Source organism: Artemia sp. Qi Xiang Cuo, chromosome 5, assembly GCF_049724085.1.
Source record: "Artemia sp. Qi Xiang Cuo chromosome 5, ASM4972408v1, whole genome shotgun sequence".
NCBI lineage: Eukaryota > Metazoa > Arthropoda > Branchiopoda > Anostraca > Artemiidae > Artemia > Artemia sp. Qi Xiang Cuo.
Genome location: NC_142798.1, coordinates 52145106 through 52161447, shown reverse-complemented (window position 1 = coordinate 52161447; position 16342 = coordinate 52145106). Strand labels below are relative to the sequence as shown.

General features: G+C 37.5%; 1 protein-coding gene across 3 annotated transcripts in view; it reads left to right on the top strand.

The window, feature by feature from the left end:
* LOC148952252 (TBC1 domain family member whacked-like) overlaps positions 1-16342 on the top strand; it is a 50868-nt gene that overhangs the window by 17206 nt on the left and 17320 nt on the right. For all 3 annotated transcript variants that reach the window (XM_089089695.1, XM_089089694.1, XM_089089696.1), the window contains exons 4-5: positions 10474-10570; positions 15832-16074. In XM_089089695.1, coding sequence (XP_088945821.1) covers positions 10474-10570; positions 15832-16074 — 340 coding nt within the window. The remainder of the gene's footprint in view (positions 1-10473; positions 10571-15831; positions 16075-16342) is intronic.

The window sequence follows — 16342 nt, the reverse complement described above, 5'->3', positions numbered from 1 at the left end:
TTATAGCTTACCGTTTGAGATATGGTCAGTCAGTCGGGTATCTAAAACATCCCGTAGGGAATTCCTCTGGAAAGAGATCTAGCAAATCCTCGTTCGTTTTTGGAACGCCCAAGCTTCAGAACCATATCTGACCGTTGTCATTGCTGTAGCTTGCAATATTCTAATCTTGGTTTGCACATTCATCTTCCTATTCTTCCAAACTTTTTTCAGTTGCGAAAAAACACCCTGGACCTTGGCTATTCTACTTTTAACATCTTCACTGCACCAAATGCCTTTACTAATAATGCTACCTACGCAAGTGAAGCGGTCGACTTGATCGATCTTCTCGTTAACCATCATCACCTCTTCGCCTTCACTTATTCCTAATCTTAGCGACTTAGTCCTCTTAACATTAATTTTCACACATATTCCTTCACTCTGAACTCACGAAACCTCTAAAAGCTCATATCCAAGTTTAGGAGATATTTATTTCCCCAATTGATTCCGTGTTCTCCCATTGCATTTGCTGTATTCTTGAGTACAAAGTCCATCAAAATGATCCATATAAATGGAGATAGGACGCAACCCTGCTTCACTCCTGATTTAATATGAAACCAGCTACTAACCTCATTCCCTACCTTAACTGCAGCAATGTTATTCTTATACGTAGCGCTAATCACTTTAATGTATTTAGCTGTTATACCATTTAAGGATAGGGTCTTCGCTAAAGCTCTTCCATCAGCTGAATCAAACGTTTGCTCATAATCTATAAAACTGAGGACTAAAAGGGCATGATGACTCAGACACCTCTTAATTATTAATCTAAGAGGGAAAATTTGGTCAGCAAATCCTCTTTCCTTCCTAAAACCACACTGTTCTTCTCTTAAAACTTTATCTACAGCATCTCCAAGTCTAAAAATTATGATTATCCTAAGTATTTTGCTTCCTGCAGAAACCAAGCTAATGCCTCTATAATTACCACAGTCACACTTATCACCTTTCGTATAGAGGGGTCTAATTATAGTTCATTAGGTACTTCCCCATGTCCAGAAATCGCATTGATAGTCTTCAGTAATTTAACTCTAACTTCATAACAACTATATGTAAAACCGATTTACCACACCATCAGCACCTGGAGCCTTGTTATTTTTTAATCCTGTTAGTACTGTCACTAATTCTTCCTGAAAAAATAAATCTTCATTCACCTCATAAGTGTCACAAACTTCTTCATTCTTTTCTATATCGTTTCCTGCAACTATGACGGTTTAGCACATTCTCAAAATGTTCTACCCATCTCTCTTTAACTCTTTCCTTATCACTAATGGTAGCCCCGTTCCTACCTTTAACAAGTCCCTCTCAAGTCCAGATGGACTATTCCCTCTCAACTTATTAACATGCTAGTACAATATTTTACTGTTATGCCGTCTCGCTGTATCTTCCAGATTTTCAGCATTTTTATGAATGGCCTCCACTTCATGCCTCTGTAATTCATAGTCATATGGTCTATCACTTAAGTAATTCATGTACAGGCCCCTCCTCATCTTCATTAAGCATAAAGTATTTTTACCAATATTCCTAGCTGCCTTTCTAACTAATCGAAATACTAACGAAAATACTCTTGACCTTATACTTTTTTTTGTCAGTGCACGTAAAGATGTTCCGGAAAGGAAAAAGAGCAATGACATGCGGGAGAGCGAATGAGTTGTAGACTGTGGGTAGCTAGGCCGTACCCAGGATTTTTTTCGGAGGGGGTTTACTCGAAGTTTTTTTTCGGGGGGGGGGGGGGTACACAAAAAACCTCAAAAAGCGCATACAAAATTTGTTTATATCTATATTTATTACTTTTTTACAAGTCAAAAAACATTCCGGGGGGGGTCAATCCCCCCTAACCCCCCCCCCCCTCTGGGTACGGCCTTGCTGGGTAGTATTTGCATGTTGTATCACGCTTTGCAGCAACCAAAAAGTCCAAGGGGTTTTCCCTATTTTTCACCAAGATTTTCAAGCAAGATGGAACGTCTTGATTTGATTACTTAATATTTGGAGATGGGGAACTATTTTGACTTCCTAGCTGCACTCCCTCTGTCATAGCCCGAGACCGGCCAAAAATAAGAATCTCACTCTTGATGCGTTGAAGTGCAAACCTTTTTTTTCCATATTCGCGACTAAGCACAGAAAATTTTCCTCAATTGGTAACCAGCTAAAGTTTAAAAAAACTATCAGCATAATAACGTGAAAGGTCTAATTACGCAACTAGTCGTAACTTTCTCCTGAGCTTTTAAAATGCTAATGTTATCTAGGGGCGGTGACGTTATACCTCCTTGGCGGATACCTTTCCTCACTCTAATCGAAGCTTTGTTTGATACAAATCCATTTGGAGCAAGTATTTCATATAATGACCTTAAGCCCCGCATAAATGTTTTTGAATACCCTTTCAACTGAAGTATCACGGCTCCGACTCTTCGCAGAACATAGCAGCTGAGGGTGGACGCCAGATTCAAAGGCACGAGAAACTTCATTTGCTGCCAGAACTAGGTTATCATCGTTTCTCTCCGTTCCAAAGACAATATCATGGTTACAGCGATAGCTGAAAGCTAGCAGAGAACGACCCACTTTCCATATTAACCAAAAATTAAAAACGTTTTAAAAAAAACTGGCTAGACAGAAAAAATTGCTACTTGTAGCTGATTCAGGAATGGTAACTATTATTTCGATTAGTCTTAATAGTAAAATGTTATTTCGAAAACAAATTTATGGAACTCTCAAAAATAGCTGGAAACCCCTACAAAACAGGTTTGGTCGAAGCAAAAAGTACACCATTGGAATTGCCATGGCCGAAAATCTTATACAGGTGTTTTCTGGCTTGAACAACAAGGAAAATCCCTTTTGTTGCATGGGTAGCACTGATGTGTCCTCTTTTATTTTTTCCTTTTCACTGGAACGTCGTAGAGAGCTGTTTAAGGGCTAATTTTAAAGGAAACTGCTATATCTACGCGATTTTGTAATTTACAAAACATAATCTTTAAAATAAAATACAATTGTTCTTACCTACATCTCCTTTTAGGAGGTGATGGTATATTGGGTATAATTACATATTTGAGTTTGGCTCTCCTCTCTGATTCCTTTGGTTCCGGTAAGAAAGGACGAAAACTTTTTATTGTGTGTGATTTTTTGGATTTGTTGGTGTCGATTTAGTCATAAAATGGCCCATAAGTTAACATGGTATAACAATAGAGAAAGAACACAAAAGGAGTTCAATTAGAAGCAAATACTCCAAGATATTTAAATGATAGTGTAGTGTATTTAAATTGCAATTGACAGTGCAGTGCAGTTTCCCAAAAGAATGGAGGTTGATTTCATCAGACAATATTATCGGAGATTTGGACCCATCTTATTTTAGCAGAGAGGCTCAAAGCCAACTCAAGTTTCAGTTCATCAGTTCTACAGATAACCTTTTAGTACATCCTATGAAAAGTTGACTACGACGATGGGAGATGACCTCAGAGCTTGCAATTTTATTTTCGGCTATTGTGGTCCTTACTTTAGCTTCCTTTCGAAAAGGACCTCAATTATAGGTATTGACCTTAAAACGACAGTTTCCCGATCCGAAGCTGCAGATGCTATTGCTCTTCAAGTAGAGTTTTGGTTTTTCCATGGCACTACTTTATTTCGAGAAGCCCTTGGTGAATAACATCCCTGCAACATAAGCTCAAGCAGGCTCATTTTCTTTACAGATTGGATCTTCTTTACTGTACCTATTACAGTTCGTCCTGTCGATAGAACGCTCAGCAAACTGGATGCTTATTGTGATTTGGCTGAGAACTACCATGCTTGATTATTGACTACATTCATGTAGTCGAGCTGTTGGCAATTAAGAAAAACCTCTCTGATGCTCTTGATTTAAGCACGACTTTGTGAATGTTTCAACTTGAAACCGGCAACCTAGATGCATATAGTGTCTTTAGGTTTTGTTTAACATCCCCCTTAGCATTCCCTGAAAGATTCAACTTAATATCCGTAGCTGTCCCTGAGATCAATTTAGATACGCCCAGATATGCCCTTTTGACAGGTGATTTAGTGCAACATCTCCTCAACATTCCCTAAAATTTTCAGCTTAATAACCTTAGCCATCGGTGAGATATTGCACATAAGCTCTTTTGACAACCTTGACGCACTATGTCATTTGGAGAAGCTGAATGTAGTTAAACTTTTTTAATTTAGTTCAGTAGTTCTAGTCGTAGTATTAATTGTCGTAGGATTTGCAGTCATAGTTGCATTCGCAAAAGTTGTAGCAGTGCTAGTAGTAGTTGTCGCTATCGCAGTTGCAGTAATAGCAGTTGCAGTTGCTATTAATCACAGTCGCAAGTAGTCGCAAGTAGTTATAGTCGTAAGTTGTCACGGTTGCAAGATGTCACAATTGCATATAGTCTCAGTCGCAATTACGCACATTCACCATCGCAAGTAGCCCTATTTGCAGTCACAGTCTCAAGTAATCACAGTCACGAGCAGCCACAGTCGTAACTAGTTGCAGTCGTAGATGCAAGTAGCCACGACCGCAGTCACAAGTAGTCGCAGTAGCCGTCGTTATTAGTCGTAGTTCCAGTCATAAGTAGTGGTAGTTGAAGTCGCAAGTAGTTACACATGCAAGTAGTAGTAAGTACTCATAGTCGCAGTCTCAGTCACAAATAGTAGCAAATGCTGCCATAGAACGTAGTTGCAATAGTGGTGCTGAAAGCTTCAGTTTAATGCTCTTAGCCCCTCCTTAGGCATTGCACGCCCTTTTGATAACCTGGATGCACATGATACCTTTTAATTTCGTTTAACCTCTCCCTTAATATTCCCCCAAGTTTCATCTTAATACCTTTAGCCTTTTTTGTCACACTCAGGATTGAACAACTCTCCACACCTTTCCTAATGATAAATCCTGTATGTACTCATTGGGCAGATTCCATAATTTACAACCCTTTCCACTGGGTCTGTGGGGGGCTTGGCATCCACAGCGACATAGTTATTAGACCTTTTGACTGTTTTGAACAAATTGGCTATTTCAGGATTTGATCAGTGTCGAGGGGGGGATCTAAAGTAGACAAGAGGGGTTCTTTTCTGATGCGCCCTTTTGACAACCAGCATGCACATAGTTTATTTTCGACATAACACTTTTAAATTAGCTGTTGTTTTCTTAGACCACACTGCCCTTCTAAGACGAACAAATAAACTTTCAAATGAGGATAAATCCATCTATTTAGACAGTGAAAAAACAGGTACAAAAGTCCAGATATTTCGGTCACATATACAGCGACCGTCTTCAGTAGAAGACTTCCTGTTTTGTATCTGTTCTGGACTTTTGTACCTGGTTTTTCACTGTCTAAATAAATGTATTTATCCCCATTTGAAAGTTTATTTGTTCACATAGTTTATTTTAGTTTTGTTCAACAAAATTCCTTAGTATTTCTTGAAAGTACTCGGAAATAGAAGTAGTCAAGGTCAAGGTCACAAGTTGCAGTCACAAGTAGTCAAAATCGCCATTGCAGCTAGTTGTAGTTGCAGCCACAGTGGTAGTAGTACTTATTGTGGCCCTGAAAGTTTCAATTTAATACCCTTGGCGATTCCTAAGATATTGCAGATTACCCCTTTGATAGCCTAGATGCATACTGTGTGGTTGATTTAGTTCAGCATCCCCTCACTATTCCCTGAAGGTTCACCTTAATATTAAGGGCTTTTTTGGACCCACTCAGGATAAAAATTCCCCTTTCCTCAAGGATAGATCCTGCTTATCAATAAAAAGCAAATTGCATAATTCACAACCCTTACCCCGGAGTCTGTGGGGGAATTTGATGACATCCCCGGAGACATAGATATTAAACTTTTTGACTTTTTTGGATACAACGTTTTTTTTTCAAAATTTCAATCAGTGATGGGGAATGGGCATCTAAATGGTGCAGCTGGGGAAGGGCTGGCCCTCCCTTCACTTTCGAGGATCCCCGTGAACCTGCCTCGAAAGTTCTAACTGAATACTCTCAGCCGTCCCTGAGATATTGAGACCCCTGCGCAGCGCCGATAAGGGAACACCGGAGGCGGTGGGGCCAAAAATAGCAGCCGCGGTGCGCTGCTGCTAAGGTAGAGGATGTGTCGACCAAATTTTCACTCTTAGGTTAATAATTGAGAAGCTTCTTGAGTTATCAAACTCCTTTGGTCCTCAGTTTTATAGATTATGGGCAAGGGTTCGATTCTGTTGATAGAAGAGCTTTAGCGAAGGTCTTATCCTTGAATGGTATACCAGGCAAATATATGAGAGTGATTAGTACTATGTACAGGAATAACACTGCTGCGTTTAAAGTAGGAAAAGAGGTTAGTATCTGGTTTCGTATTCAATCAAGAGTTAATCAGGGTTGTGTTCTACCCCCATTTATACGGATCATTTTGATCGACTTTGTCTTAAGGAGCACAGGAAAGGCAACGGGAGATCACAGAATCAAATGAGGAGGAAACACTTTCCTGGATTATGCTGATGATTGAAGCATCCTAGATGAAAGTGTGAGCAAAATGAATGAATTTTTAGAGGTTTTGCGAGTTCAGGGGGCTAAAATAGGTTTAAAAACATATGTTTAGAAAACTAAGTCGCTAAGCCTAGGAATGGTGACTTTGAAAAGGTGACGGTGGGTAAAGAAAAGGTTGATCAGGTGGACAGCTTCACTTACCTTGGTAGTATTATTAGTAAAGACGATGGGAGCAGTGAAGATGTGAAAAGTAGAATAGGCTCAGGGGGTTTTCTCACGGTTAAAAGTAGTTTGGAAGAATTGGAAGATAAGTCTGCAAACCAAGATTAGAATATTTGAAGCTTCTGTGTTGGTGGTCAAATATGGTTCTGAATCATGGGCGCTCCGAAAAGCGGATGAACATTTGCTTGATGTTTTCCAGAGAAATTGCCTATGGATTGTACTGGACACCTGGCTGACTAACCGTATTTCAAATAGTAGGCTGTTTGAGAAGTGTGGTTCAATCTCGCTTTCTAGGGCTAATGAGAGAAAGGTTGAGATGGCTAGGGCACGTTTTGCGGATGAAGGATGACAGATTGCCGAAGATTGTCGGTTTCGGTCAACCGTTTAGGCTAAACGGAAAGCAGGTCGTCCACGGTTGGGGTGGGAGGATGTAATAAAGAAATTCAAAGGAAATGGGAACTTCCTGGGAGGGTCTAAAGAGAGAGGCTTTGAATAGACTGGGATAAAGAAGGAGCTTGCGTTGCTGTTTTGGCCTCAGGCGGCTTGTTGCTGCAGTGTCTTGTTAGTAGTTGTAGTAGTAGTATAATAACTATTGTGATGGTGATTAGGGAGACTTGCATTTGTAGTTTCCTTCCCATTCATTTCTTTCGATGTCTGAAGTAGGTCCCCCTCCTGTAATTAGACACGCCCTAGTCTGCTCCTAGTTAATACACCTCCAGTGGTTTGTGACAAGTAGGGAAACCCATTAATTATCCTCAATGTTAAATTCAGAATTTAACAGTTAGGGACTTGAGAATTTTCAGTACCTCGCGTTACAAGTAACGCTACTACGTCACGGAATAAAAACTTCAGTATTTATAAACACTTGCTTAGGGCAAGGACTAATGAAATATTGATTCTTTGCTATACCAAGGCGTCTTGAAATAGAGAGGTCCTTAAATCGCAAGTTCCTACCTGTAATTTAATCTGGTCTGTTCGAAGGACAATTGTTTATTCAATGGATGCGCTACAAGAACTAGTGCTGAATAAAAAATCACCCTGTAATTACAAGGAATTCTTGCAGACTGTTTGTGTTCGAACTTCTTTGTTAATTTCGTAAACCGCACATGATTTCTAAGCAGCAAAATCGAAATCCTTATCCATACGAGAAAAGAAAAGCTCTAAAATACGGTTCACGCAATAAAGAATTGGCGCAAATTAATTCAAAGTTTTCCGAACGCCGCTGTCTCGTGCGGCGGCGGGCTGGCGGCGTTACGACACATCGGCGGCGGTCGACCGGGCGTCAATACAAAACAATAACAAACCTACTATATAAGCAATGGGCAACTTGCATAATTTATAGGCCTTGCCCCAGGGGCTATAAGGGTTTATATCATTCCCAGAGGCATATTTATTTGACCTTTAGACTATTTAAACAAGATGGATTTCAAACTTTTGATCGGATGTCTTTGGGGGGGGGGGAAGCTAAAAAAGGCATGTGAGGGGGCTGGTTGCCCTCTTTTCACTTTTCAACGTCCCCCTCAACATGTGCTGAAAGATGTCAGCTCAATACTCTCGGCCGTTTCTAAAATATTGCAGATTCGCCTTTTTGATAAACTGGATGCACATTGCGTTTTTTGATTTAGTTCTTTATATCCCTCAAAATTTCCCTAAGTTCTGTTTTAATACCCTTAGCCTTTTCGGACACACATAGAACCAAATACTCCCCCTTTTCCCAATGATAAATCCTATATGTAAACAATGGGCAAATTGCATAATTTATAATCCTTGCCACGAGGGCTGCGGGGGTAGGCATCCCCTGAGGCATGTTTATTAGGTGTTTTGACAATTCTGAACAAAATGGCTTCTTAAAAATTTTGATCAGTGTTGAGGGGAGGGGACATCTAGAAATGACAAGGGGGCTGGTTGCCCTCCGATCCCTCTTGTGCATATTTGCCCATAAGAGCGGGGGGCAATTAGAAGTGATTAGTATATTCCAAAAGAGTATAAAAAGACACAACGAGTGGTGCGTCCGCCTTGATTGTACTTCTCTCTCTCTCTCTCACTCTCAATTCTCGTAGAAAAGACAGGATTTTGGCTTGTTTAAGCTAAAAGACAAGATTTTGGATTAGTTTTATCTCATGGTTTGTTTAAGTTTCTTTATTATGTATCCTATGCAATATACATGAAAAGCTGTATAGCGGACAATTTTGAGATTTTCTACCAGTAATGCAGAAAATAATTTGTTCTATGGTCCTGTGTCTTATTTTTATAGATCTGTGGTTGCGTAATCCGCTATTTGTGGCTTCCAACGATTTTTTTTTCGACAAGATTATCATCATTCTTTACTTTAGTTAAGACGAATTTCTTTTACTATTATATAAAAACTTTTTTATTAATTTCCTCAGAATAAAAACGAAACAAAATGTTTTATCTTCATGCGCTCTAAAGCGTTGAAAATCGGAATTTTTTTTCACTCAAAATCAAAGCTTCTGGCGATAATGTCTTAGAAAGTTGTCCTTGAGTAGATGTAAAATATTTCCTGACTGCTCCATGCTCTCACTGTTAGTCTTAAAAATTCCAATTTTTCCGTTTAGTTGGAAATTCTTTCTTTTTGTGAACTTTTTATGGCATTTGGAGATGAATTTTTTTTAAATACTTTTATTTTATTCTCTTTGGTCTTTTCTAAATTTTCTAGAATAGAAATCTCTATATTTTAAATCATAGCGATTCATGCCTTATACTAAAAAGTCTCGCGTGTATAACTTCGTTGCTAGACCACACCTACCATTATTTCAAGCTACCGATACCCACAACATTACTGGTATATGGTATGTAAACTTGATTTTGGTTGAAGATTTGATCTTTGAAGAATTTATCTTTCAAGATTTGATCCTCCAAACAGATGAATTGAAATGAAAGAATTGAAAAAGTAACACATAGCTTTAGATCCATCTCTTCCCCCACTAATGTACATAGCAATAAAGTCTGGAAAAGTCAAAATAGAACAAGGAGACAAATTTTGGTACTTTAAATAGTGCAAATTAAAAAAAAAAAAAAAAAAAAAAATCATGGTCGATGTGCTTTGTCCACCGTTCCAAGAAGTTAACTCCTACCTGAGCCCTGTTTTAAGGCTCAGCGGGTTAGAACACGGGTTGTTCTCGTCTAGTTTCAAGTTTTTCGTCTAGTTTCGGCGGGTTCGAAGTTTCAACCCCGTGTTTGATGCACTGATGCACAACGCTTGATGCACTAGACGAGAACAACCCGTGCTCGAACCCGCTGAGCCTGAAAGCCCGGCTCTGATGTGGTGCAATATCAATGCTAATTAGATAAAACAAGCACAATCACAAAGACAGTGCACATACTCGTCCCGTTAAGACATACTTGGGAAGATAATTGATGCAAGAACAAAAGAGATAAAGTTACGAAAAAGAAAGAAATGACATTTAAATTGGACATTCTAAGGGCTATCTTCACCGGGATCAGATTTAAGAATAGGCTTACTGAAACACTTTTTTTTATTATTGTATAATGTATATTCATATATTTGAAGCTAAAACGTAAAAACTGATCGCCTTGGGATAGGTTCTTCAAGTAGGTAAACCCAGCCCTAATCTCATCAGATTTTTTTGAATTAAAGAATTAGCAGCAACGAGCCGGCAAATTTTTGTTGTAATGAGTCTGAGAATAACAGCTTTAACGTTCAAGCTCCTCAAGTCAGAAAATAGGAAACTGCATGTCCTCAATCCTTTCCATGACTCTAAATGTTTTAACAGTATCATTATTTTGTTTTTTTCAGTGACCCGATCTCAGCTGCTGTTTCTAGAAGAAGAGAAAGAAAATGGATATCAATGTTAAAAAGATGGGATTACTATAGAAAAAATAAATTTTCAAAGGTAAGTCCCTTTGCTTTTTCTCTTTTAAAAGAAGATCTTAGCCTACTAATGAATCGGCTTGATGAAGGTTGTTTCATTATCCTAATATCGGGACGCTGAATATTCTTTTGCATGATCAATGTTGTAATAAATGGATTATCTGTCTCTTTGTAAGAAATGGACGGTTTTTGCTGGAAATTATATAACTAGTTCTAGTGAACCCCGCTTAAAAAGAAATTTTGAAACACAAAGAAAAGGAAAAAACTGAACAATATAGACACCAAATGACGTCGTTCTGAAAAACAGAAACAAAGAAAGAGAGGAAAAGACCCAGAAACACTATGCAATAAAAAATTTATAACACTATAGACATCAAAAAACGCTATTTTGATTAGCAGGAGCAAAGAAACAGAAAAATTAAGCAATAAGAAACTTATAACACCAAATAACACTATTTTGAGACAAAGAAAAAGAAACACTGAACAATAAGATTTTTGGAACAACATAGACGCCAAATGACGCTGTTGTAAACCTTTACTACTCCTTTCTGGTGATGTCTAGGTTTACATCGATAAACCTCTGATATTAGTATGTGTGCATTGGTAAGCTTGTAGCCAAATCTTTCAGAGCTAAGGGTTCACGTGGGAGGAGCTATAAGAGTCTCCTTACTATAAACTATTCATTTATTCTACAAAGTCTATATACATGGTTTGAAAACAAACACAGGGGAAGAATTTTACAGAAGTACTGTAGGAGAGGAACTAACTTAAACACTTCAGAAATCCGTATATAAATTATTTCCAAGGTTCTTAGAAACACGTTCTACTATATTAAGATTGTCCGAGTCCCACTTTTTGGTATTATAAACCTAGTTTTTCTGATTCCAATTTCCATAAGACAAAGCATTATAAATTCTATAAACCCCTGTTCTGCCTAGGGTTTTAGAATCCAATATACATTGCAAGATAACTACATTCAAAAGTTTACACTTTTGAAAAAGAGAAACAAAGAAAAAGAACCAGCAACACTTTGCAACAAGAAACTCAGAACATTATAGACACGAAACAACGCTTTTTCAATGGCAGCACAAAAGCGTTGCCTAAGTAAAGAGCCAAGTGGGCACAATGTATTATTTTTTTTTTTGACCAAGGCACTTCGCATAGAAGGAAATGTTGTGTAAAATTCGAAAGGAGCGATTTGAAATTGAAAGTTGTAGTGCTCTTTTTAAGAGTCAAAAGTGATTGGAGGGTAACCAGACCCTCCCCCTCCCACGCCCTTCATTTTCCCCAAACATCCTATCAATTCTATCAAATCCTATCAAAATCCCCTCGAAATTTTGACATAGCCATTTTGTTCTTCATAGCTGAAAGGCTATTAATTATGTCTTTGGTGATGTCAACCCCTCCCCCCCCACAGCCCTCAGGGCAAGGGCTACAAGTTATACTAGTTGCCCATTATTAACGTATAAGCTTTTTGTTTAAGGAGTGGTCGTAAAAACTTTGGAGGGGGTTCATTCGATTGTAAATCAGAAGTTCTGGCGTCCTTTTTAAGAGTCTAAAGTGATCGGGAAGCAACAAGCCCTCCCTCCGCCCTCCCAATTCTCTTTTCCCCAAACGAATTCGATCGAAATTTTGATGTAGTAGTTTTGTTCAAAAGAGTCCAAAGATCATATAACAAGGCCTTATGGTTTGACACAATTCTCCAGAGCCTAGGGGAAAGGGTTGTTAGCTATGCCTCGGGGGCACATACGGTTTTTATGGAAGGGATGGCCCTATAAACTTTTTAGGACGTTCATTTGATTGGAAATTGAAAGCTGAGAGTCAAAAGTGATCGAAGGGCAACTAGCCTTTGCCCCGATCCCTTTTTTCCTCAAATGCATCCAATCGAAATTTTTAGATATCTATTTTGTTCAAAATATTCCCAAGATAATATACAAATACCTCCAGGGTTGACACTACCCCCCAGAGCCCCTTGGAAAGGGCTGTAAGCCCGGGTGCATATAAGGTTTTTATTAGGATTGAAAGTTCTAGTGCCCTTTTTAAGAGTCAAAAGTGAGTGGAGGTCAAAAGTTACAGCAATTCCTCCATTGTTTACATATTGTGTATGCTATTGAGAAAGGTGGACATGTTTGATCTTTACTTACCAGGAAACTAACTCTTATCAATAGCTTCAAATTGTTCTTTTTTCATTTTTGGAGGGATTTGACTCCGTCTTGAAGCCCCAGAATCTTTCCCAGGGGAGAGGACTGCTGGCTGTAGTCACTAACAAGTTAGTTGCATTTTTGGATTTTGCCATATTATTGCTGATCACAGGTTTAGATGGGTCGGAAATTAATCTGTTGAAGTAATTGTCCATTTAGTGATATTTTTTTTTATATAATTCAGTGTTACTTTAATGCTACAACTTTTAGTTTCTTCCAAAAGGAGGAAATCCCCCTTTGTCTTTGCAAAAGCTTGGTACTCACTATAATTACTGTACTTAAAAGTGAAAAAATTTATAGATATTTTTCTTGCTAAAAATTGCAATTATTCTTCACATAATCAATGTTATCTTAAAGTACCCTGTCACACTCTGAAGCTGTTTTAAGCTGTCCTATCAACATTCATGGAAATATGGCTAGACCTCATCACAGAACAAAAGAGCTCTTTAGACCTAAGCATATTTATATGTATTATGTCTTAGTTTTACGTGTAAACAGTCAGATTGGTGATGAGCGTGTCTTTGTGGGTGACCTGCTGGATAAAAAAAGCAAAAAAGTAGTGAACCTTTTAAAATATTTTCCCATAATCTCCGAAAGAACTAAAGATGTGTTCTAGAAGCTGGCTACCGTTACTTACATTTGCTTATTTGCTATTGTTTCAGCCCCGGAAATACGCCGTATCTTGTGGTATTATTCATGCCAACAGAAATTAAATAAACAGCAAAACAAGTTTTTTCACAATTAAAAAAATGACAGTTTAGCCTTAATAGAGTTTATGGTGCAGAAATCTAACTTTCAGTCGTGGCAATTACTGTTTGATAAGATATATTCCCCAACAAAAAATATATACATGAAACAAAAATATTGCACTGATCCCCATAAAGGCGCGTGGGGATCAGTTTGACTTGATTATTCATTTTAATTTCTGTTTGTTTTAGGTGTCGTTAATTCATTCGAATTAATTTCTGTTCTTCTTAAGTTTTATTAATTATATGACTTTAGTTTTTGCTTGTTTTAGGCTGTAATGCTGCTTTGTAAAACGTTTTTTTCGGGAAGTTTTTTTTAAAAATAAATATCTTTTTTTATTGACATAGTTTTATGATTAGGTGATTACCGGAATATTTGAATATTGTGTAGAAAGGCAAGTCTTCGTCAGCCTTTCTGCCTAATAACTAAAATCATGGATTACAATATAAACTTAAGACAAAATTTGTGTATTCCATACGTTAATCCACCATTTTACTAAAAGAACCTTTTCGCATGCTAGTTAGTTTTAACGGTTAGGGTGTTTGAGTAATGAATGAAAAATGAGAAGGAAAGATGACAAAACGAAAGGAAAAAGCGTCAACGAGATAATTTTCAGCGTCAGTGAGAAATGCGAAACAAAGCAGATATTTTCTAATGATATATGAGCCGTATATTTTTCTAAGCTTAGATTTTTTTCTAATCCGTATCCAGTGCTAAAAATAAAGAAGAAAAACTAGCCTTTCGAAGAACTAAAAAATAAATAAAACAATTCCAGTTGAAAAAAAGAAACAAGAAGCCGCCTTATAAGAAGAAAACAAACAAGTGTCAGAATCCCAAACACAAAAACATAAATGAACGAACGTTCAAAAATTCTATTGGGCACCAATTCTGTCCATGACTATTGATACAGTACATCTGTTATTCCGTTTTGGAAATAACCGAGACTAATTGATACTTTTTTAGAAAAACAAACGAAAATCCAATAATAAAGAAAAATAAAATAGTTATTTCTAATGAAAATGAAGAAAGATATTAAAGCTTAAAACAAACAGAAATGATTTCCCCTTCTTAATCCCCTCTGCTTTACGCTTAAGTTTAAATTTTTTCCCCAAATAAGACTACAAGGGCAATCGAAATATTAGAAAATAATTTTTCAAAATACCTCAAGAATGGAAGAGCTTATTAATGTGCATTTGCCTTAACGGGATACGGTACATGAAAAGCATTTTGTGCATGTCAGTGTCGGCTGATCGTCACAAAGACAGAGGGCCCATTAACGAATTTTCCCAGGGACTATTCATCATCGTTAAGCTGTCGATATTTTAGGGTTTGACTGTAAAATGTGCCTGAAAAGACAGCTCTTCTTTTGTTGGTGAGCTTGTCAGGCAAAGCGGGTGACATCACAGGGAATTCCCAAAGTGGGCAAATTACCCAAATGGTGATTCCTTTGAGCTGATTTTTAGCGTTTTTCCTAGCAGGTATGCTAGAATATTTATAGGGACTGCCCTGAACTTTAAAAAGAAGATTCTGCTCCACTTAACGGAAAAAGCGAAGTTCACAATTTCTGACGATGTAAATTTAATTTAAAGTGAATATCTCTATGTCCGGCACAAAGAACGAGAAGTATAATGGCTTTTCTTAAGGTTTACGGGAAATTAGGCGTCAGCATTTAGTTCGCTCGATATAGTTTGGCCACAGAAACTAAAAGTTTATACATAGGGACTACATAGGGTGATCCTTCAAGGTACTGTATCATTTAATTTTCAGTTGTAAATGTTTTAAAAGGCAATCAGTAAATAAACACTTGGAATTACTCATTAACTGCATTTGTTCTTCTCATAAATACTTTCAGAATGGCACTAAAAAGAATAAAGAGCAAGGGTTAAGTTTTTACTTTTCATTTGAAAAAACAACTTTTTTTGCTGACAGGATGGCTAGATAGAACTGCAGAAATATTTTCGTTTGTCGCTACTTATTTTGAAAATTTTCTTGTTAATAACACTATTTAATTCTACCTTTTAGCGTTTGAAATCACTATTTAAATTGTAGTATGTACAGAAATGTGATTTCTTTGAAATGTATTTTTGGTTTGTTGATGGTTCTTTTCAAAAACAAAATCACGTGCCCCCCTTTTTAATTCCTTTGGAACAAACTCTCATTGATTCATGGCATTGGTGATTAGGATTTGAAGAGCCCACAACCCAAATTGAGCCAACTACGCGTTATTATGGATATTAAGGAAATACTTGTTTTTAAGTAAATTAATCGAATCTCATTTTTATTGTAGTTTATGGAGGCGTAAACTATTCATTTAACTGCCCCTAATTTTTTTAAGGTTACTTTACGCTGTCGAAAAGGAGTTCCGACGTCAATTCGTGGAAAAGCTTGGCAGCATTTATGTGGAGCACATGAATTAATTGAAAAAAATCCGGGAGTGTTTGAAGATTTGCTCAAACAGCCTGGTGATCAGCGAGTATTGGACGAAATCACTCGAGATCTTCATAGACAATTCCCTCTTCATGAGATGTTCGAAGATAAAAATGGTCCTGGTCAACAAGAACTTTTTAAGATATTAAAAGTAAGACACTTTACGTGGAAGCAAAATTTTTATTCATTGTTTTGCTGAAAATTGTATGAGTAGGATAACTTCTGAGAATACTCCCTCCTTCAAGTTCAATTATATTTTTCCTTGATTTGGACATCCCAACTAATTGGTAGTTACAGTCGTACGCACACATTTTCTTCTGAAGTTGGGAGCTTAATTTGTTAGAAGAGACAAAACAGGTGGAATATAATAGCGGTATAGACCATTGGAGGGGGGAGGGGGCTACTGCGTAAGTGCCCAG